This window comes from Saccopteryx leptura, chromosome 2, assembly GCF_036850995.1.
Source record: "Saccopteryx leptura isolate mSacLep1 chromosome 2, mSacLep1_pri_phased_curated, whole genome shotgun sequence".
NCBI classification, from domain to species: Eukaryota; Metazoa; Chordata; class Mammalia; order Chiroptera; family Emballonuridae; genus Saccopteryx; species Saccopteryx leptura.
In genome coordinates this window covers 369,290,767-369,313,524 of record NC_089504.1, presented here as the reverse complement: position 1 = coordinate 369,313,524, position 22,758 = coordinate 369,290,767, and the positions used below count along the sequence as shown (strand labels likewise).

General features: G+C 49.0%; 1 protein-coding gene across 2 annotated transcripts in view; it reads left to right on the top strand.

Moving 5' to 3' along the window:
• The window catches only part of KIRREL3 (kirre like nephrin family adhesion molecule 3), a 546,205-nt gene that overhangs the window by 417,225 nt on the left and 106,222 nt on the right, over positions 1–22,758 (top strand). For both annotated transcript variants that reach the window (XM_066365207.1, XM_066365206.1), the window contains exon 2: positions 9,518–9,595. In XM_066365207.1, coding sequence (XP_066221304.1) covers positions 9,518–9,595 — 78 coding nt within the window. The remainder of the gene's footprint in view (positions 1–9,517; positions 9,596–22,758) is intronic.

Below are 22,758 nucleotides of genomic sequence, written 5' to 3'. Positions count from 1 at the left end.
CACTCACCCATAGCCGCCCTCCTGCCCCAGGGAAGGGGCACAGTTTCTGAATGGGCACGGCCTATGCTGCCACGAGCCCGGCTATTACTGTCTGCGGGGAAGGCAGCTGCAGCAGCGCTTGCTGAGGGCAAGAACACGCCAGCGCTCTGCTGCCCTCCGCATGGTGCGGCTTTGCTACCCAGAGAGTGGAGGGGCCCCCTGGCCCCCTGAGGCTCGGCCCGCCCCTTCCTTCCCAAGGGCCCTAACAGACCCTACACTCTGAAGGGACGTATTTTCCTCGTTTCTCCCTCCTCCCTCATGCCAGGTGCTACACCGGGCTTCCCAGTGGCCCCAACCACTGGACTGCAGTGTCCATGGTTCCGTCGGCCAGCACCTGTGGACACATGTGGTCCCCTCGTTCCACTGGGGTCCCTGCTGGTCACTGGTGCTGTATGTGCAGCACCCAGACTGCATCCTGGCAGAAGGGCACAGCCTGGGCTCTGGGATCAAACGGGCCTGGCTGTAATCCTGACTCCTCACTTCCCAGTTGTGTGACCTCAGAAAAATCACTTAACTTTCCTGAGCCTCACCTGAGCCCTGGAGCTAATAATCCAGGTCTTCACAAATCTGCATGAAGATTAAATCCACAAATTAATCGTATATTTATAGCCTTTTATTGGGCCTCCCCAGAGATCTGGACTTCAACAGAACTGCAGGGGTGGGGTGGGCACATGGGTGAGGGGCTCGACAGGCCTCCTATCCTCTCTGCCTTAGTTTTCTGGGACTCTGCTGACCCTCCTATATGAGAGAAAAGGGATGGCCTCTTTCTGCTTGGCCTCCCCCCTTGACAGACTGGCTGTACTAGCCCCCTCCCAACCGAGGGCCAGGCACACAGCTGTCCGGCATCTGACCCCGTTCAAACATTAATCATCACCTTCCAACTTTCTCTCAGGAAAAATCTAAAAGCCTTCCAGGCCTATGGTCCTCAGCAGTCCCTGCTCCTCACAGGATAATAGCTTGAGGACAGGCCAGGGGGTGGGATGGCCTTCCAGGTCTGTGTCTCTGTCACAGTCCCCCACATAGCTATTAACCCACTGGAATTAGATAGTTTAAATCAGATGCTGAGGTAACCTTATACATGTGGCAAAACTGCTTCCCATAACATTCTTCAACTAACATGTGACGCTTACCTGACCCTGCACCCTCCCAGAGAGTATACTAGAAGTCCAAGGATCTGTGTTCATAATCCATTTTACTGGGCCCCACACTTATTAGCTGTATGGCCCTAAGTGAGTTATTTAATCTTTTGGATTCTCAGTTTCCTCTTCTGTCAAATAGGAATAATAAAGCACTTATCTCATAGGATTTTTATGACTGAAGAACATAATATATGCACAGTGCTTAGCCTGGAGACTAATAAACCATAAGCAATCAGTAAACAGCAACCTAACCGTGATGGTAAACTAAGTGAGCCTGGCCCTGTGGGTGAGCCCCTGGCTGTCAGCCAATGGAGAGGAGGCAAAGCTGTTCTCAGCCTGGGGGCAAGGGGGCTGGGAGCCAGTGTTCCGATTCCATTGTGCAGAGGGGTGTGTAGACTCCCCAAACTTGGGGGCTGCATTTATGCCCAAGTGGTCCAGAAGAAGGTCACATCCTCAGTCAGCTGGTGACCATGTTAGAATTCCAAGTAATTAATCGGTTGGGAGAAAGATACTGGCAGTGTCTGAGGAAAAGCATACAGGTTTCCCAAGGCATGGAGTCAGGCACACCGGTGAACACCAAGCTTTGTCATCACAGCTGCAGGACGCCGGGCAAACTCCTTACACTTCTAAAATGTCCATTTCCTTATCAGTAGAGACAGGAATGATAATGCCTGTCTTCATCAGCTCAGTGTGAGGACAGTGAAATGTCCGGTGCTGCTCAGCACATGTCTGCTGTCATTTCGTGCCCATGATGTACACACTCGGGCTAGTGCACCAGAGATCTGGAGAAGCCAGAGGACTGATGACCACATGGGTACCAGTTTTCCTGCAGGCCCATGGGATCTGGGGCCAGTAGCAACGCAGACGCTCATGGACCCCACAGTTGGTGGTGAGCACTTGCCAATGTGCTGCCTGCCGTGGACACACTGTACATAGGGCAATGCCAGCCAAGCAATGGCACGGCGGGGGCAGCTGAGGAAGGCAGGGCTGGCTGAGGGCACCCCAATGTTAGCCCTTGCTGTTGCTGTAGGAAGCTGCAAGGTGCTTGTCATCAGGTGTCGGAAGCAAGCGTGCTCCCTGCAGGAGCTGGTGAGGATGGCCTGGTGGCCACAGAAACTTTTGGGAACTATCCCAATGATTATCAACTCTTCCTAAAACAAGATAACCCGACATTAGCTTTTTATGTAATTAATTAATTTAAAGACATAATTCAATATCACAGCTGTTTCAGGTTTCTCTTATAAGAATTTAATTGGTATGTAATAGCATAGTTAATTAAGTACAAATCAATAGTTTAAAACAACTAATTGATACTTAATATGAACAGGGAAAGACTTAGTTCTAATATAATTAACTTATATTAAATAAGCAATGAAATAGCAATTATGTCTTTATAATAATATAAAGTTTATAGTTCCTTTAATAAACTTACAATTACAAGCAATGAAATTTAAAAATTATGAAACAGCTATCTTTGGGCTATTAAACATTTATTGCTTGTCCTCGAGGGCCAGAGTCATGCACTAGTACTAGTCAGGAATGATCAACTTTACTCCACCTCTCCTTAGGCCGCTTTACTGTAGACGTTGATCAGAAACCCAATCTTTGCATGGTTTATGGGCGGCATTATTGCCTGGGATGTGAGTAATTATGCTGAAAACAGGACTAGGCAGAATCTATGAAGAAGGCAATTTAGCAGAATCAAGGTGAAAACTTTCCAAACATGAGACTCCAGCATCCTGCCATTGGCAAAGCATCGCTGGACCATCACCTGTGAGATAGGCCGGCAGTAAGGACACCCAACAGGCAAAAGCCCGACCTCCAGACTTCTAGGCCCTTGGGCAGGGCCACCCTGCGACCTGCAGCTCCTTTTCCCCTCATACAGCAATCCCTGCATTCGTGTGAAATAACTTGTAAGATGCCTCCTGATGCTCTTTTTATTGAACTGTTACTTGTCTTGACTTGTACCTACCTTTTCACAAGTGTATGCGTAACTGACTGAATTAAAATCTCGCTGGGAAAGGAAGCTTGCCTTCATATTTTGTCTGTTCATCGTGCCTAGCTCTCCGTGCCTCTCTGTGCGTGTCCCTGGGTTGGCTGCTGTGCCTGTCACATGTTATGAACACGTGCCAGTAGTAGAGGGTGGTATAACACTGTCACAGGGTCCACCCAACTCTCCAGCTGCTTTTCCGGTAATTCCCTAGATAAGGAACTGGTCTTCAAATCAAGACATTCGCTGTCCAAGGTCAATGAAACTGGTTAAAAATGTATTTCTACAGACCTAACCTTCAGCTTATATCACCATCCAGGACCCTTTCACTTGGGAGCCCTATTACCTCAAACAAAAGAGATAAAAAAAAACACCATTGTCACCCCAGAGCCTCATTAGCTCCTTTGTCAAGCACTCGTTTCTTACACAGACACCCGTCCTCCTGTCTTCCCAACTGAAGACACGGTGGTCATCTTTGCCGCCTTCCTCTGCTGGAGCCACTGTGCCTCTCAGCCTTTGTCTATCTTCTCTCCGTCCCCAGCACCTCTAGCTCCTTAGCCTCGCCCGCTACACCCACCTGGCTTCACTCCTCCAGTCCAGTCCTCCTGAGTTGTCGCTACCACACTAACCCCACAGAACACCACCTAATAGTTGGTTACGCCACCCTGGATGAGTCGTTTCCCCTCTCTGTGTCTCCCTTTTCACAAAAGAAGGCAGGGATGGGTTTGCTGATCTCTAAACCCAGCCTGATAGCTATGGAGCTCACCCTCACCAGGTCCTTTGTTCTAGACACCTGTTACCCATTGCTGTCTCATTTGATTTTCACACTCACTGCGTGAGGACAGTTTTACTATCAGTATCCACATTGCATAGGTGAGGAAGCCAGGCACAGAGGAGCCCCGAGGCTGCTCGCCCCTGAGTGCGGAAGCCAGGCGGCCGGCCCTGGTGTTGAAGCTCATGGCCCCCTCACGGCTCTAGCAGGTCTGCGTGGCCTCAGGAACTGTCTGGGGAGCTGGTTTCAGCCCCTCCACTCTCCCCTGTGTCAAGGTGGCAGAATACAGAGGCTCTGAGTGCCCCCTGAGGAGGCTCAGGGTCCTTTCACTTGCCTTCTGATCTCAGACATCTTCAGAGAGCAGGAAGAGGGAGCACATGCCCCCCACCAACATCCCTCACCAGGAGCACAGTGACATCCTCACTGCTGCCCTTTCTTGCCGGGCTTCCTGTCTCCCACCATCATCTGCCCCTGTGCCAGGATGGTCTTGATAAGATGCAAGTCTGGCCTGTCTTTCTTCTGCTTAGCACTCTGTAGAAAAGTCCAGACCCCCAGGACCTGGTCCCTGGTTATGTCTCCTGACACACATCATTTCTTCTGCTCCCAAAATCTTTGCTACAGCCACACCAAACTGCCTGATGGTAATGCTCTTTCTTTTTCATATTCTTCTGGGGACATGCTCAAGTCTCCTAGTCTCAGGTGGAAAGGATTGGTCTTGAGCAAGAATGCCTAAATTGTCATGACCAGGCCAGTTGAGGACAGGAAGGCCCCCAAGTGCACAGGACAGCCTTGGAAATGGGAAGGTAGTAGGACTTGACATGAGTCCACTGTCACCAGCTCTACCCAAGTCACTCAGAGCTCAGTAGTTTCTTTCTGGGACAATAAGCAAGCACTACCCTGGGCAATACCGCCCTCACATGGGCAGTAGGAATGCTAATGGCATTCTGGGTCACCATGGAGGGCTCCTGGGCATGCAGGCATATGGATGGCCCTCTCTCTCCACCTCCCCTCTTTCTATTGTTTCTTGTGCTCACCGCCCCCACTGTCCCATTCAGCAGTCCTAGTGGCTGCTTTTCGGTCACTTGGTGCCCTCTGATGAGCTTTTTGTGTGGTTATATGATTGGGTCCTACAATTCCCTGCACACAGCTCTGGGACCTAAGAGATCAGCTTCAAGGAATCGTGGTGCTGGGGTTGGAACTCCAACTTAGGATTTTGGTGGGACATGGTTCTCTACCTTCTACCCCAACCAGGACCTCTGATCTCTGCTGTCTATTCTCTGGTCTGTCCTGATTCACAGCATCCGCCACCCTGGGACCCCAGATCTCACCCTGAGAACGAAGCCAAAAATCAGACCTAGGCTCTAACCTGAGCTCTATTACCAACTACTGCTTTGGTCTTGAATTGTCATTTCACTTCTCTGAGCCTCAGATGCTGAAACCAAAATGAGGGAAATAATTTCTGCCTTGCCTATTTTACAGAGCTACTTTGAGTATCTAATGAGATAGTGAATATGACAGCATCGTGGGGAAAAAAAAATAAGTATTTCACAGAAGTGAAGTAATATCACTGTATCATTGTTATTACTAATAAGAATAAAAACCCCTAAGGCTAGAAAAAGTCCCATCCTCACCCTCTGAAACTGAAGGAAAACTGTTCCATTTATAAAGCTTTTTATTCCTCTCAAGAGGAAAATCTCACGTTTCCTAGACTCCTGCTCGAATGAATTACAACTTTCATTCATTCCACAGCCCCTTTGCCTACCCCAATCCATCGTGCCACATTTAAGGCCACTTGATTTAATTCTGGCCTGGGGAGAGGAAAACTGATCACTACCCAGTCTTTTTTAGTTGGCCCTTTCATTAAATGAGCAGACACTGGGCTTGGGACCAGGGGCTCAGAGATTTAAAAAAAAAAAAAAAAAAAAAGGTATAATCCAGACCTTATATTGCTCACAGTCTAGAGGCCAGGAGTTTCTGGAGTGAAATCTTCTCTTCTCCCTAAGAAACATACTCTTTCCTAATAAATGTTTCTTTGCTCAACAGTATCTCCCAAACCTTTGTTCTCCTATGACCGTGCCCTCTACACCTCCATCTGAAGGTGACCCTGGACTTCTTTGCTGTGAACTTTTATTTTAAGCCAGGACAACTTGTTTCATGTTCATCATTTTCCATAGACACCTTTGGTGCATCTGCTGGCTCTGCTGCTGATAAATGCTCAGCCAAAGTCTGCAGCCCCCAAGTCTACATGGAGAAGACTCCATCTCGCTGTTTTAAAGTGGGCATCTGTGATCTGACTCCACCCTCCGCCCCAGTACAATGCGACAAGGAAAGTGGCAGTATGGTGGCTGGTTTAGCTCACAAAGTAAAAATTACTGTTCTTTTTGTCACATTTTATCCTCTCCCTTAATAACATGTGTAGTCTGGCTTGGTGGGGTCTCCCTAAGCCAGAGCACTTAGTTTCTGCTTCCTGGGTTCCCACTTGGGTCCGCAGGTTCTCCTCCCCACCCCCTCCTCATATTTGGGCCCTGCTGGCAGGCTTCCTCATTGGGACCCATGACCTCTAATTTGGCTCTGGCGAATCATTCTGAAGAAATCCCAAATTTATGTATATGAATAGCTAACTAATTCTCACTTCACTAATCCTCTAACCTACTTGTTTTTGAAAGACACCAGTGACTTCTCCCCACTTCTCAGTAACTCCGAAGTCAGAGAGGCCTCTCACCTAATACATTTCTGCAGTGTGCTTATTAGTGCCTTGTCGTGCAGCTGCCCAGATAATTAAGACTCACCCACACGTGTCAAATTAAATGAGCCAAATACATTGAGAAATTGCCTTGTCCTCCATTTCTTTTATTAGTCAGATTTTTTTTTTTAACTTCTTTTCCTGGTCATTTGCAAGAATCAAACATCGTCAGTGAGGCTCTTACTCATAATAACTGTACTGCGTCCTCTCTCCTCCAGCAGTCACTCAGGGGACAGCCTACGGTGCTGGCATCAGATGGGTTGAGTTGCGGTGGCAGAGTTAGCAGCGTAGATGATCTGGATTCAACCAGTTGTCATCACCCTAAATCTTCAGGAAAAGTATGCCCCTTCCATTTCCTTGGGAATTTAGGAGACTTCCCAGGAAGACCAACAGGAAATTGGCTTCACTTTACCCAGCGCCTCTGCCCCCCATGCCTCTGTCTCCCCTGATCTCCTCCTGGGCTCAGTCGAGGGATCCAGCTCCCTTTCCCGTTAGGAGCCATGGCTGGTACGCTTTAGATGGAGGTGAGAGGTCCCTGGGTAATATAATAAGAATCGTCAGCGACTGTGTCATTCCGCTGGGGAACAGTTCGCATACACCTGTAATGGACTGGCAATCTGCCTGTCATCAGCATGTTGAGGTCTCAATACAGTATCAGGCAAGAGGCTATTGTTCAGGGGAGCTCAGCGCCTCCTCACAGCTTGTACTTCCACTGGCCCCCTCCTGACATGCTGCATTCCTGCCTCTTGAAAGTGGTTGTTAGGAACAGTCCACAAATATAGTAAGTAAACATCAAAGGGTCTTTGATCCACAGGACCCTCGACAGAGCAGGAGCCCCTGAAGAAAGGGCCAAGGCCTTGGATGAGGAGAGAACTTAACATCGCCAATTTGGGCGCCTGAGATGTAAGGGTGTTTGAAGTAAGGGCGGTTTGGCTGTGCCTTCAGATGAGTGAGTGTGGAAGGAGAGGGAAAAGTGAATGCCTCCGGATAAGGCATGCTCAGGCCTGCTTCTCGGCTCTTTACTGATAGTCAGCAAACCCCTTTAAAGAATCAGGAGATCAAAGCTAGTGATAACCCTGGGCATACATGCCATTGTGCCACCACCCGCCATGCTTTGTTTTTCTCTAGGGCAAGAGCCCCCAAACTTGCCTTATCTGTCTCTGTGGGCCCTGTGTTCCTTTTCCTCCTGCTACTCATGGGGGGTTCTCTGGGCAGCAGGAGGTGATGGAGGCGTAGCGAGGAGGAGGCTCTAACAGCTGGAGACACCCAGTGGTTTTAGAGAAGTTGCTGCAACAACTGGGACAGTTGCTGCTGTCATTTAGTGAGACACCCCTTCTCTGAGAAACTGATGGAGGGAGCACCTGGGTGCCCGGAAAGCCTGGCAAAGCCTAGGAGAAGGGGCAGTCACATTCTGTCTTCCAGAAATCATACCCCGTATCCACTCAGTTTATGGGAGCTGTCACATTTGCGTGACAAGCTAAGAGGTAGAGATAGGGATTCTAAAAGAATCACGGGAAGCCATGGAGTGTCTCTGGATTTCAATTTTCTTATCTGTATCACATGAAGAGCAGTGAACCACTGGCCTATCTCATGGTGTTGGTGTGGGGGTCAAAGTAAAATGTGGAATGAATTGCTTCTGAACCCAGGAAGTCCTTGAGACAAGTCAGGATTAGAGGATAAACAACACCAGGGGACACAGCCTGACTTCCTGTGAGGCAGATGCACTCCAGTCCAGTGTTCACGCATAGTGGGCATGGCTGACACAATACTGTGAAAAACCCCATCTCTTGCATTTGCTATCTAGAATTGTTTTTCTAACTTGTTTTATAATTGGATCAAAGGCTTTGGGACCAGAGTGTGTCCTATGTCTCTTAGCCATCCCAACCCCAGTGCTCCTCCCTGAGCCTACAGCTCAGAAGTGCTTGATGACGGGGCTGAATGGTACCCAAGTAGAAGAATGCATAGGACCCCCGGCCCCAGAAACCCACTCTCTCCCAACAGGCACACTTTTCCAACTCTACCTTGACCCCTGTGTCTTCCTCCAAATTCATCATCACTTTTTCAACCCTTGAGTCACACTCTGTGCCTGGTTGTGCTGTCCCTGACATGGTTATACATGTGGATTCTGGATCCAGACTGCCCAGGTTCAAACTCCTGGCTCTGCCCTCTACTATCTCTTTCATCTAAGACTGCTTATTAAATACATGTGTAAATGAGGATAGCATAAAATGAGTGATGGTATGTACCTCATAGGGTTGTGAAAGTCAAATAAGGAGTTTATGGCTTAAAATTATGCCTGGGGCTCTGGCCAGTTGGCTCAGCAATAGAGTGTTGGCCTGGCGTGCAGGAGTCCCAGGTTCAATTCCCGGTCAGGGCACACAGGAGAAGTAACCATCCGCTTCTCCATCCCTCTCCTTCCTCTCTCTCTCTCTCTTTCCTCTCTGTCTTCTCCTCCCACATCTATGGTTCAAATGGTTCAAGCAAGCTGGCCCTGGGCACTGAGGATGACTCCATGGCCTTACCTTAGGTGCTAAAATAGCTTTGTTGCTAAGCAATGGAACAACGGCCCCAGATGGGCAGAGCATCACCCCATAGAGGGCTTGCCGTGTGGATCCCAGTTAGGGTACATGCGGGAGTCTGTCTCTCTACTTCCCTGCTTCTCAGTTAGTTAAAAAAAAAAAAACTTATGCCAGGACCACAGTAAGTGTATGCAAATGTTTATTAAATAAATAAGTAGCCCTGTTTGTAAGAACAGCAAACGCCACATCCCCTGCACACAGGGTTCACTGAAACCTGACCCATTCCCAGCTCACCCACCTATGTTTTTCTTCCAGAGCTGGGCCTCCAGAAGAGAGGATGCTGTCTGGTGCTGGGCTACATGGCCAAGGACAAGTTTCGCAGAATGAATGAAGGTCAGTGAGAACCCACCTACTCTCTCAGGGGTAATGTGGAAGGAGGAAGCTATGCCTTAAAACTGTAGTACTAAGAAAAAGAACCTGGGACGTCTAGAAAGGACAGTGGGGAGATCAGTTTGATTTCTATGACGCTAGTCATGTAATAGCACAGAGAGGAGCAGCTGCTGCCTGAAGCACAGTGTGCTGATTCAAAAGCATCTTTCCTTCTGCTCCCTTTCAGCCTCCCATTGTGTCCCTTCTCTTCCTCTTGCTTTCCTGCCTTTTGTTTCCCATCCACCCAGCACAATTAAATCTGCTTCTATTATCCTTTCTAATCCAGAGAGCTTTCTCTTTCTCACATTTCTTAAATGCCTATTGAATACACAGCACCTTACAGGGCACTTGGGGCAATACTAAAGAAGAATAGACAGCTTCTTTCCTCAAAGAACTTACTCTGACAAACCTGCCCTCTTTTCCAGCTCCATTCACCCTACGTTTGCCACTTGCTCATGGGCCACTCTGACGTCCTCTTGCACTAAGTCTTTCTTCTGAGGCTTGACTGGGTCACAGAAAGCTTGGGAAGGGCATTGACATTGACATGGAGGCTGGCACGTGAAAGGAGTGCTGTCGCTTACGGTCCTGCTGTAACAAAGAGCCAGTCCCCTCGTCCCCAGCCATCTGTCTCCGTGTGGCTAATAACCCTCTCCATCAGATGCCACAGACTGTTTCGCAGGATTCAAAAGTAGATAAACAATGGCTGGAGATGCCATTTATTTGTTAAAGTCAGACAAATGAAGCCCTGGCTTGCACCAGCCCAGGTCGCTATGAGCTGGGCACCTCCCCTCCCAAGGCCCTGGGCTTCATTCCAGCCGCGGGGGAGGCAACTCACCTGTCCCATCTCTATTCAGAGTTAGACCATAGCATGGTTCCAGTGCACTCTTCCCATGCTCTTCACCTGGCTCTCCTCCAACTCACAGTCCCTGGCACCCACACCCCCTTATGCCCCCCAAACACAATGCTTTGCCAACTACACATTTGTTACCAGCACCCATCATGGTGACAGCTTGTCAAGAGGCAGGCCAGCACAACTAAACACAGGAAGTATTACCTCCCCCCATTTTGCAGCACCAAGTAGCCTCTTCCTATTTGGAGGAACCCCAGGGCTGGGCCCACCCAGAGGTAGAGGCTGCCATTTCTGCATCTTGTCATTCAGTCTCCCTTCCTGACTCTCTTTCTCAGCCTACCCTCCACTCCCAATGCCGCCTTCACCAGAGTGCAGGCAGTAACTTATTCAATATTTGGGAAAACGGCAAGTACCTCTGTCCATGGTGCTGAATAACACATTCCCTTGTGGCGATGCTCTTTGTCTTTAGCGAAGCTGAAGCAACAGAAACTGAGGAAGACAAAACGTCAGGAGCTGGGCTGGATCTGAAGCCTCAAGCTCTGGGTGTCTGGCCCAGCAGAAGGATGCAGACTCTAGATCCTGGGGCCTACAGAGAACCATATCATGTGGCTCGTGAACATGATTTGACTCCCCACCTTTCACAAGTGGAATGATGGTGGGGAAGTCCCATTAGTCAGCTCGAGCTGCTATAACAAAACACCACAGACTGGGTGGCTTAAACAACAGGAAACTAGTGTTCTCACAATTCTACAGACAGAAAGTCCAAGACCAGGGGCTAACATGGTCAGGTTCTTTCTTGTGAGAGCTCTTTTTCTGGTCTTCAGATGGCTACATTTTCATTGTGCCCTCACATGGCAGAGAGAGGACAAGCCCTCTCATGGCTCTTCTTAGGATGATGACAATTCTATTGGTTCAAGGCTCTACCTATCTGACCTCATTTAATCTTAATAACTTCTGTAAAGGCCCTATCTCCAAATACAGTCACATTGGGGATTGGGGCTTTGACATATAAATTGGGAGAAAAAGAAAGAGGGACAGAATTCAATCCATAGCAAGGGGTCTGAATGTGTTTGCCATGGCAGAAAGGTAAAATGGAAATACTCTGAACCATGAATTTGAAAAACGGTAAGAAAAAGAATCTCACCATTAGGTAGAGAAGCACTTCTTAGATGTTGCTTAAGTAAAGAAGGAAGGAAGGAAGGAAGTCAGGGAGGACTAGACAAGGACTCAAACAAAATCAGGACCTGATTACCTCTGAGGACAGTTAGCCTTACTTTGTGCAACAGCTAAGCTAAAATAGCATTTTAAAAGTTTGTTTTCTTCTTAAAATGGGAAGATGCCAAAATGATATCTATTCTCCCTGAGCCTCCTCTCTAAACACATGCAATCCACATAAATATGTTATTACTTTCAACTGATTCCAGTTGATTTGGTTAAGAATGATAGATCCCAGGTGCTCTACTCCAAGCGATACCCTCGCTCTAGTGAAGACTAACTTAGAATCACCCCAGGTCTTCAGCAGAGGCATCATCAATGGCCCAGGACAGTGCTCTCCTCACCCCTCCCAAATGCCCCAATGCACAACACAATACACATACTCACACACAACCACACACACAGTAGCTGCTGCTGCTTCTGGATGAAGGAGACAAGGGGTGTTAAGCAAGCTGAACCACAATGTGTGGTTACAAATCTCAACTAACAATAGGAGACAGGATAGGAGGGCTGAGACTGTGGGGCAGAAGAGGAGAGGCATGAGGTGGTGACCTTGGGCACTGGACGAGCAGAGAAAAAGAAGGAAACTGGGGGTGTGGGCAAGGATCCTCTGCTCCCACTTTGAGCAGTCTTGCTACCCCAAGTGCCACATCATACATTTTCCTCTTTCTGAAAGTCATGTGCCCAATCTCCAACATGTCTTCAGATAAGAAAAAGCATCAGCAAGCATGGGGAGCTGTTTTCTGGTTTATAATTATCTTGTACCAATACTCAAAATAATTATAACTTCCACAGATTAATAATTGAACTGAAATAGTAGCTATGAGATAGCTAAAAAACAAAAACCAAAAAAAAATAGAAATCTCAGTTCAACCTGCAACATACACCTTAGTATAAATGGAACAATTGGTGAAATAGTAAAAAAAAAAAAAAAAAAAAAAAAAGTTTTCTCCCACATGCTGGAATTAGCAAGATATTAAAACAATTAGCTGCTTCTTCCATTAAAGATAAGGTGGTGATCTTTATATTTCTAATTTAGAATAAATAAAAAAGACTTCCTTGGGCTGGATTAAAGCTTATTTGTTCTGTTTAACAGTATTTAATAGAGTGTCTGCCACCAGAGGAGAAGTGGTCTCCCTCTTCATGTTTCCTTATTAAGCTGGTATCCTCTTATTTTCTTTTCCCTCTACTCCCTCTCCTTGCTACATCCCCAAAATAACAGCTTGAGAAAGAGCAAGAGAAAAATAATGAATGAACAGAAGCTTTATAAATTTGGGGTTTATCATAAGCTAGAGTAATTGCAATTGGTGCAATTACACAAAGCAATAAAGAGAAAACACTGTTCAAAGATCATTTAAGGAGCCACGTGATAGTCGATGAGAGTTGCTTTATTTGGGAGTGCTTAACAGCTTCTCAGATACAATTTGCAACATATGCAGGATGGAGGTAGTTAGTGATACGTGGTATGTGTGTGCATGTGTGTTGTGTGTTCTTTCCCATTTGGACTCAACACATCTGTGGCATCAGATGGAAATATGAACAAAAAATTAATGAAGGGCAGACAAGAAAGGAGGAAATAAAGAGAGTCTAGACAAAGGAAGGAGATCATTTATTTATTCATCAAACAGTTACTGACTACCTACCAGAAAAAAATTAACCAATTTTTATACCAAGTTCCAGGCATTGTTCTAAGCATTGGAGCTTTTAAAGATAAGTAGGACATAGCCTCTGCCCATAATAAGCTCAGAATAGAAACACAGGTCCAACTCAGTGCTACTCTCCCTCTACAAAGAGATCCTAGTTGGATGCCCCTCTGCCCCGGCCATTACACTCCACTGGGACAACCAACCTATTTGCTCTGTGGCACTTCCCCAGCTGGTGATTATTCTTTCAACTGTCTGCCCAGCTAAGAGTTAGCTGAAGATAGGCAAGGATCTGCTCCTTCTTTTCCTCCCGTGGCCCTGGGTCTCCCACTAGGGAGCAGTCGGTCAAGTTTAATGTAAGGAATTAATTAATGCTGTGACGGACACAGTCACCCACATATGTAAAGTGGGTCTTGTGAAGGAGCTCCTCAGGCAGAGCAAACTGAGGCAGCCCATTCCTGAAATGAGTCCCCACGTCTCCAGGGGTTCCATAGGTCTCACCTCTCCTCCAAGTACAGTGTTGCAGCCCCTGCAGGGAAGGCAGGACCGAGGAAGGTTAGCAGAGCAGAAGGGCTAAGAGGGAGGCCCCAGAAGTGCTGCCTCTCTTCCCACACCAGCTCTGCTTCTTTCACTCATGTACTGCTGGACACGTTCTCAGAGCATCTGTAGGCGGGGGTGTCCTACAAGATCTGCTAGGGGAACTGTTCCCATTGTTCCTTCATCCCACACCCCTGACACACACACATTGCCGCCACCTCCATTCCCTTCCTTTTCCTAGCTATTCCAATCACCCGTTTCTCCTGGAGACCCCGTGGCCACTCACCTTCTCAATGCGCATGGCCTGCCCAGCGCTGACCCTATTCACAGGCAGATGGAAAGCTCTCACATTCTATCTGACGTGGGTCTCTGACTGCCTCTCAAAAATCTCAGTACTCCTCATGTCAAACTATAAACAGTCCTAGTGATTCTAGTGCAGCCCACCAACTCAGGGAGGCTATGGGGAAAACAGCTGTGTTAGGCTTGCTTGCTGGTTTACCGGCTGCAAGCACTTTGCCTGATTAGTGCATAAGCATGGGACAGTGCCACGTGTGTATAGTCTATGTAAGGCTACTACACATGCTTGCCCTCAGGGCGGATGGCGAACTGTGGGTTGCATGCCCACCACTGTGAGGGGCCATTTTTGCTGTTTGTTTGCCTGAGAAGCATTTTTCCCTGCCTGTTTGCTCGTCCGTCCACTGTTGCGAGACTCTATTAAATGGTAATGGCCCAACACTTTCCAGCTCCGTAGTTCCTCTACCATCTGCCCGAATCCCATGTGATCCTGCCTGGCCTCAGCCAGCGGCATCACAGAGACCCAGGAGCACTGAGTGACTGGCCTGGGATCAGTAGCAAGTTACTGGAAGGGCCAGGACCACAACCCAGGTCTCCTGACATCTGGTCAGGAGTTCAGAAAGAGGAGGCTGAGGCTGTGAACAGGGAGAAATCCCAACACTTCAGCTGGTTTGGTTTTCCAGGGCAGCTGAAACACACAGAAAGTGGGAAGGCAGGGGAGAGAGCGGCACCCGGGAAAGTCTCCAGGTGACCAGGGAGACGTCAGGAAAGTCCTGGAGCTCAGGACATAGCTGGGCAAGACTATTTCTAAGGAACTAGAAATTCCTATCACGCCCTAGGACTCTTGAGAAGGGAAATGAGGGCTGGGATGTCTGAAGAGGGGGCTGCGAAGCCCTGGCCGGCATGCCTTCCTCTCCTCGGAGTCTCTGGCTGCGCACCTGGGCGGCCGTAGAACCCCAGACTCTGGACGCACAGAATCCCCGCTCAGCGAAGGGGGAGCAGAGTGCATCCCAGCGCTGCCGCTTTCCTCTCCCAAGAAGAAGCAAACATGGTGATTAGCACAGGCAGCTTCTGTTCACGGAGCCTCCTCAGTGGGAGAAGGCCGGCCCCACAGAGGGCGGACCCCAGGCAGGCTCCCCCGCCCACAGCCCCGGGCATCCCACGCCTCAGCCAGGTGCAGATAGACTCTGAGAGGACAAATCGGGCAGCAGCCACAGCCCTGGTGTCCCTTTTGACGGTGTGGAGTCTACCCTACCTTTCTGTCCCCCAATTGCCTAATCCGTAAAAATAGTCTAAAACTCCCACTGTTCCTTGCCTATCCCCTGACAGAGATGGGAAGGGAGGTGTCCCTATCGGCTTGTGTGGAAGGAGTGCCTCAGAGTGTAGAGCCAGCTGTGTGACTTGGGCAAGTCCCAGAATACTCAGATTTAAAACCTTCTTGCATACGAATCTGAATAACATTGTCCATGATCATCTATAAGCCTTTATAATGTGATGATTCGAAATCTATCTTGGCTCTCAACACCCTGCTCACACTCCATTCTCACAACCAATGCCATAAATTTAAATATATACTTTGGTCACCAAAGGAACCAGTACTAGGAAGGTAACTACCTGTCTGCTCAGCAGCCTCGGAAGGCAGTGTCATAATTCTGACCGCATGGATGACAGTGGGACCTAGTGACATCGATAGCAGCCACTGGCAAAATCTTGGGGTCTCATCCTACACCAGCTGCATCTGGAGGGTGCCTCCTTTCTTCTCTCTGCCTCCCCCTGCCTCACCCCAGCTAGCCTCAAACACTTTATCACTGAATGCTGAGAGACCCCCCTCCTCCCTCCCCCGGGGTGAGAGTCTGCATAAATGAGGGTGTTTAATGGCCTGTGGTGCCATCAAGTTTTTAGAGCTGTATGCTGGAATGAGCAGGTTCAGGCTGAGATGAATTATCCAGGGCTTTTATCAAAGGAGAGTCAATAAAACCCTGAAGGAGCGGAGAGCGGGCCCGATCTCTACAGAATGGCCATGCCACATCACTGGCCCGCGCTCTGGAAACAGTAATCAGGCGGATACGTTTTCTCCCCTGCTCCAACTGCTTTCTTCCCTTCACCTTCCCTCCTCAAATGTGCTAGTTTCCATGGAAACTGTGTTGTTACTGGTATGGGAGGAGTTTAATGACATTCAGAAGCACCAAATCAAGTGCATTTATATAATGGTTTGAAATACACATAATAACCTATGGAATATGGGACACAGTGACAGTTTCAGTAACTGCATATGGCACGTGGGATAAATAGAGCGATGGAATACTCCCACCTCCGAGTCAAAGGTACCAGGAATAACCACTAGTCTTCATCTTAAAGAGGAGCACTTCTCACCCATTATTCATGAAAGGATCGCAAACGCTATGCCAAGCTGCCCTCCTCTCAGTGAGGAAGGACGCTGGCTGGACCACTGGGCGTCTGCACCGGCCAAGCTTTGTCAGAGGGGCAGGTACAGAGGAGAGGGGGTGACCCCCAGATGAGAAGAGGAGCACAGCCATTCTTCTGGGCCAGCCTGCTGTAGGACCATCGTTCGTGTGATTGTCCCTGTGGCTCCTTTTGGTCTGATTTGGAGATCTGTCAGGCATCTTGTGTGCACCTGGCGCTATGGGGGACGCAGACGTGGATAACGCAGGCGTGAAGCCCTTATCTCAGGTTCCCTCAGGAAACCGAAGCAAGGTCCTGCATGTGCTAGCCTGGGCAGGATGCAGGGGGCACCAGGTAGAAGGCAGGGAACTGACGTGAAAAGGGGAGGCATCCAATATGGGGGGCGGGGTGCCATAAATCCTGCTATCAGGGTGGTGACTGGAGCCTAGTCCGGAAGAGGAAACTGAGAAGTGCTGTGATTCAGGCCCCCCAAGGAGTAGGGTAGGTTCACACCGGCTCCTGCCACTGATCGGCTGAGTGCTGCTTGGGTGGGGGTGTTAGCTCCCTGGCACTTTGGGCCTGCGCTGTGTGCGGGCAGGCGGCCTCTGCAGCCTCAGAGAAACCCTCAGGAGCAGGTTGCAGACGCCAGGACTGGGAGTTGGCCCATGGGCACCAAAGTACTCAGGCTGTGGGCACCATAGGTGGGACACAGACAGAGCTGGCTGCACCCCCGAGAGGTTGGAGTCCAGTGGGGATCCAGGCATATAATGAAAGAGAGGAAGGCAGGGTGGTAGGAAGCTGGAAAGCTGAACAGGGATATACTCGTGGAGCATAAAGGTGGGGAAGCCATTCCTTCTGAGCAACATTGGGGACTTCAGGAAGTGGGAGAAGTGGTGGGGAGCTAGCCTGGAAATACACGGGGCTAGCGAGGCACCTGGACACACGCCACTTAATCCTCACCTCATCGCAGGGTGGGTGGTATTAGCTCCACCGTGAGGATGGGAAACTGAGGCTCAGACAAATTTAGTCACCTACTTGAAGACACATGGGTGAACCTGGCCCCCTCACTTCGCTCTGCCTCCCAGAGCTCTCAGTGTTAGGGGATGAGGGTAGGGTGACCTCTCCCATCACCATCAAGGACAGAGACAACTGAGTGCCTACTCCGTGTCCGCATAGATTTCTCCCAGTGCCAAGGACTGCGCTCTCTCCTATCTCCCCACATGGCACTGCCCACAAACCCCACCCAGCCAGTCAGGCTGCCTCTCTGGTCCAGATGTAGGCTGACTGACTGCACTTAATATTGCGTGGAATACCCAGAATTCACGGCCCTGGGCTGCAGGAAGGAGAAGAGGCCGCCTGGGGAGGGGATACTTTAGCTCCGATGGGCCCCACAATGGGCCCCACACGCGTGCTTTCTTCCCTGCCCTCGGCCCCTGTGCTCCCTGGCCCAGCCTGCTCCAGAACCCCGGCCTCAGAGACACGGTGGAAGAGGGCCCAGCCCACACCTCACCCTGGAGCAGCACTGCTGCCGGTGCAAGTAGGCGTCCCTGAAGTAAGGCTCTGTGGTTAAGTTAACTAAGGCGAGAGAGGCTGGGTTGACTCTAATAAGTAAGTCTCCCCTACAGAAGTTCTCAGACTTTACATGCCAAAGAGCATGGTGAGCCCCCAAAAGGGAAGATGGTTCAGGGAGTTTCCCAAGCTTATTTGACCATAAAACATTTTTCCTAAAGCATATATACTGCTCTAAAAATCAGGGGATATTTCAAAATGAATATGAAGTGATAAAACATCCCCTAATTTTTTATGAGCAGTGTATTATGACTAGCATTCCTTGAAATCCATTTGGGAAATAATGGTTTAAGGCACAGATCTGCCACTTACTCATTATGTGAGCTTTGTCAAATAAGAATAAATCAAGTCTGCCTTGTGAAGACTAGTTAACTAACAGGGATAAAAACTCTATAAACTGTAAATGGTGCTATTATTTATCTACATAAAAGATAGTGCTCTTATCTATTTACATGAAACAAATAAACTCAGTTTCCCAGAGAACATTTCGTTAAGAGTCAAATAATAATAATAAGGTTTTTTTTAAATAATAAGTTCTGTTTCTGATTATGTGACCTTAATCTTGATCTCTCTTGAACTCTGTTTTCTCATCTTCAAAATGGGGATGCTCAGGATGTTAGCTCTCTTCCCTCCGTCCACATGTTGCAAAGATAAAGTATGCTTAGTGGCTATACAAAATGCTTTGAGAAAGTATTAAACCCTAAAAAATGCAAGGCACTATGGTTAGTGTTCCAGGTTCATACCCTCAATTCAGTCCCATTTTGCTTAGCTCAAAACAGGGGGCATGTTGAGGGAGGGCTGTGGCTAATAGGAGAAATAACAGAGACTAATGATTTCCATCCATATTTATGATGTTAGAAGCCTTACATGAGCATGTTGCTGAGGGGGGGAGACTCTTAGAAACGCTGAATGTAGTATTAAGATGAAGTGGACAGAAAGACGCCATGTGCCTCTGCCTCCAGGTGCAAGGGGGAAGGTCAGCACAGGCTCTGTGACTGAGCTCCAGGGAGCAGGGTGGAGGTTGAGAGGGAAGAGTTTGGCCTCCCAGCAGAGAAGGGGAGCTGTCCAGCATGCCTGGTGGAGGGATCCCTGCCCTGGGAGGCAGGAGAGCTGATGCCCACTGCACCCACCAGCTGGGCAGCTTAGGGCAAGTCCCTATGACCATCCTGGGGACTGTAAATGGGAATGACAAGGTCAGCCCGTGAAGTCTCAATCCAAGTTGAGCTGTTTGGGAAAGAGCTTCCAAGAAGAGGGCACACCGATGGGAAGTATTAATTCATTTATTCAGTCAACAGATATTTATTGGGCATCTATATACTACATGCCGATCACTGCCACAGCCACTTGTTTTTCATTTACTGTGTGCCAAACACCGTGTTCATCTTTTTATACACATCACATTATTTAATCATCATCACAGTCCTGAAAGCATCTGTTATTACTCCCATTTTCCACATAAGGAAATGAAATTGGGGAAGGATAAATCACTTGCTAAAAGCCATATAGCTAGTGAATGACAGTGTGGGGCTGTATGAAGCCCAAAGCCTTCATTGCACACTAAGCGATCCATCCTCGTCCGTGGTTCTTCTGCAGAGCCTAGGGGCACCCTGGCCCGACCACTCCAGCTCTTTCTGTTCTGTTTGTGCCTCGTGCTCCTACTACCAGCACCCCTTCTTCACCCAAAGGAGAAAGCTTCCCCTCTTTGGGCCTCCAACATACCTTTTTTTGTTCTCCATCTCCCAATCTCTTCTCCCAACCCTCATTGGTAGTCTTTTCTCCATCACATGAACATCATGGAGTTCTAATTTCCATTCCCAGTGATCAGGATCTTGTCTTCCCAAGACCCTGGGAAACCTGCATCTCTTATCTGGGCCATCTATCAGGTTGTGTGAAGACTGAACACCTCTCACCCTTAGATGGTGGAGAAAGAACAGAGGAGCAGTGCTGGAGTGAAAGCCAGCCAGGTCTCTCTGCCTCCTGACAGGTGCCTCTGAAGGGTTTCCTGGCTGTCTCCGTCCACCCATGTTGCAACAAGGATGCAGTCATCTCTGCAGATCTCTTCCCTATGGGCAGTCTCCTGTTATCTTGGCTCATTCCTTCTCCAGAGATGAAGAGATTGTTTTAAACCTGCCGCCCCACTAGCTCTGCTCCTGGCTTGCAATGCCATTAAGTTTCATTATAACAAATAAACACCACAATGACATTTATAAGTTACTACTGAGCACAGAAGCACAAATATGAAGCAGATAAACTGCATTTGATCCAAATAATTACTGCAGGCAATACTGGGCTTAGTCTGAGCTGGCAGCCGGGTACCAAGTAATTTATTAGATCGCGTAAGGCAATGTTGCATGTTGCGTTTTTCATTATTGTGTCTCTCCCCCTCTCCCTAGTCTATATAGGTTAGAAGAGTTTAGACGGTGCATGGCCAAACAAAGACAGACTTTGCTCAAGCAGTTAAGGCTGAGGATGTTGGCCTAGTGTCCAGGAATGGCTGCTTCACAACCACTGCGCACTCGCGAGAAAAGAGAGAGTTTGAGATTATCGTGATGCTGGCAGCCAAGGACAGTTCCCTGTTCCCCACCCACTGGCCCAGATACAGAGCAGCCCCATGGAGGGAGTAAATGGAAGGGTTGGATGGAGCCCTCAGGACACCAAGACTGGGTTCCTGCTGCCAGGTTCCTGCTGGGTTTCTTTGTGTTCAGCCAAAGACCCTGTGTACCAAAAGGCCCTCTGTAGCCCCGGGCAGCCACTGGCCAGCCCCAGACGCCCGTCCCAGCCCTCTCTTATAATAAATAAAGGGAAGGAAACAGTGCACCAGCCAACTCTGCAAAACAAAGCAATGAGAACTGGCTACCAGCTGCCACTTCCCTGCCAAAACCCAAACTCATAAAGTTTGATTCAAGGGGTTACAATACCTCCTGTTGAGTCCCTCCTGCCCCATTCTCCCAGCCTTAGTAAATTACCCAATAAGCAGCAAGGACCTGTAGTTATTGTGCAGTTAAATGGTATTTGCCCAGTAAATCCTGAGCAGAGTACTAACGGTGATATACAGTAACTAATTATGGACATGAATTCTCTCCCCAAGACGCCAAGTGTTACCAAATATTGTTGCCTTTAGGGGCAGGAGGCTTGAAAGCTGCTCTGCTCCCTCCCGCGAAGCCATGAGTAACTCTCCTAGTAGAGGAGCTGTGGGCACGTCCCGTGGCACTCCACGCTGGGAACCAGAGATGTGCTGGGGCGGCAGGAACAGCCCCATCTCCCAGGGAGACTCCCATTAGCTGCCCCTGGTTCTGTGCCCAGCAGAAGGGCCTGGCCGGCACCAACGGGTCCTCCCTCAGTCGCCTCACCACAGAGAAGAGGCTCAGCACCACAGCGACTGTTACAAAGGCCCACGCAAATCACTCACTCGGCCCAGGATGGAACTGAGAAAGCCTCACAAGGGCCTCTGGATGGGGATGCAAGCAGGCAGGATTCAAACACTGGCCATGCCTCTGCCTGAGTCTGGACAACTTTGCCCTGACTATTGCTCGTGGAGGTGATCTCAGCCCCGGGAGTCTGGGACAACCACAATTCTCCAGCTGACTCTGGTCTGCAGGTGGGGCAGGGGTTGTGCCCGGCGGCACAAAGTACATACCCTGTCAGCTTCTTGTCTGCATTGGAACACAGCTTGGGACAACTAGAGGACACAGTCGTCAGTCCCTGTTTTCTGAACCACAGAGCTCACAGACCCTCTGTGCTCACATAGCATCGTCAAGTACGGTGCGGCCCAGACCAGGAACCAGACGCACAGTCACCAGCCTCCAGAACACACTGTGACCCCAGACAGATACGTAACCCCTCTGAACTTCCATTCTAATCCATAAATGGGACTGATTCTCTATGTCTCAGAACTGTGGTGTGAAGACAGCCAGCCAGGAGTTGGGGCTGCTGCTGCCGCCCAGGCTCCGTGCCTGCCAGCTCTATCCTTCCCGCCACCAGCTCATCTCCTGTGCCGCCTGGGCTCAGGGGCCCAGCCTGAGCCACCTGGGAAGCAAGACAAGCCCTCCGCCCACCCTGGCACCCTGCAGTGGGCACATGCTCAAGGCTCCTTCATTACTAAACCTCTTCTTTACCAGCACTTCCACTTGCAACCGTCAAAACCAAGGCTGGGGTAGCAGTTACACATTAGTTTTATTTTGTTTCTTTGCTGCTGCATTCTCAGAGTTGATGCAAATAATCTGAGCCCCTGACAAGGCCACTGTTAGGTGGTGACAGAAGAGACTAAATGATGGAGAAGACGGCTGGGACAGAAGGCACACACTTACAGAAGGACCTTGGGCCAGTCATTGCTTTGAGCCTTGGCATTCAGGTCTCCGTCGGGGCAGATGATAGAACCTTCCCCACTGGGTGTTGTGAGGGGGAAGTAAGTAAAGTAACATACGTAAACTGCTTTGTGAAGTGTAAAGCATATGCAAGAGTTAGTTAATATCCCAAAGCAACCAGAAGACAGGGCCCAGAATCCCAGGGCAGTGAGAAGAATCACTTTTTTTAATTAGAATACATATATAGTCAGCTCTCAATTATCTGTTGGCAAATTGTCCCCATTCCTGGAAAATGCTACCACCAAGATTGCT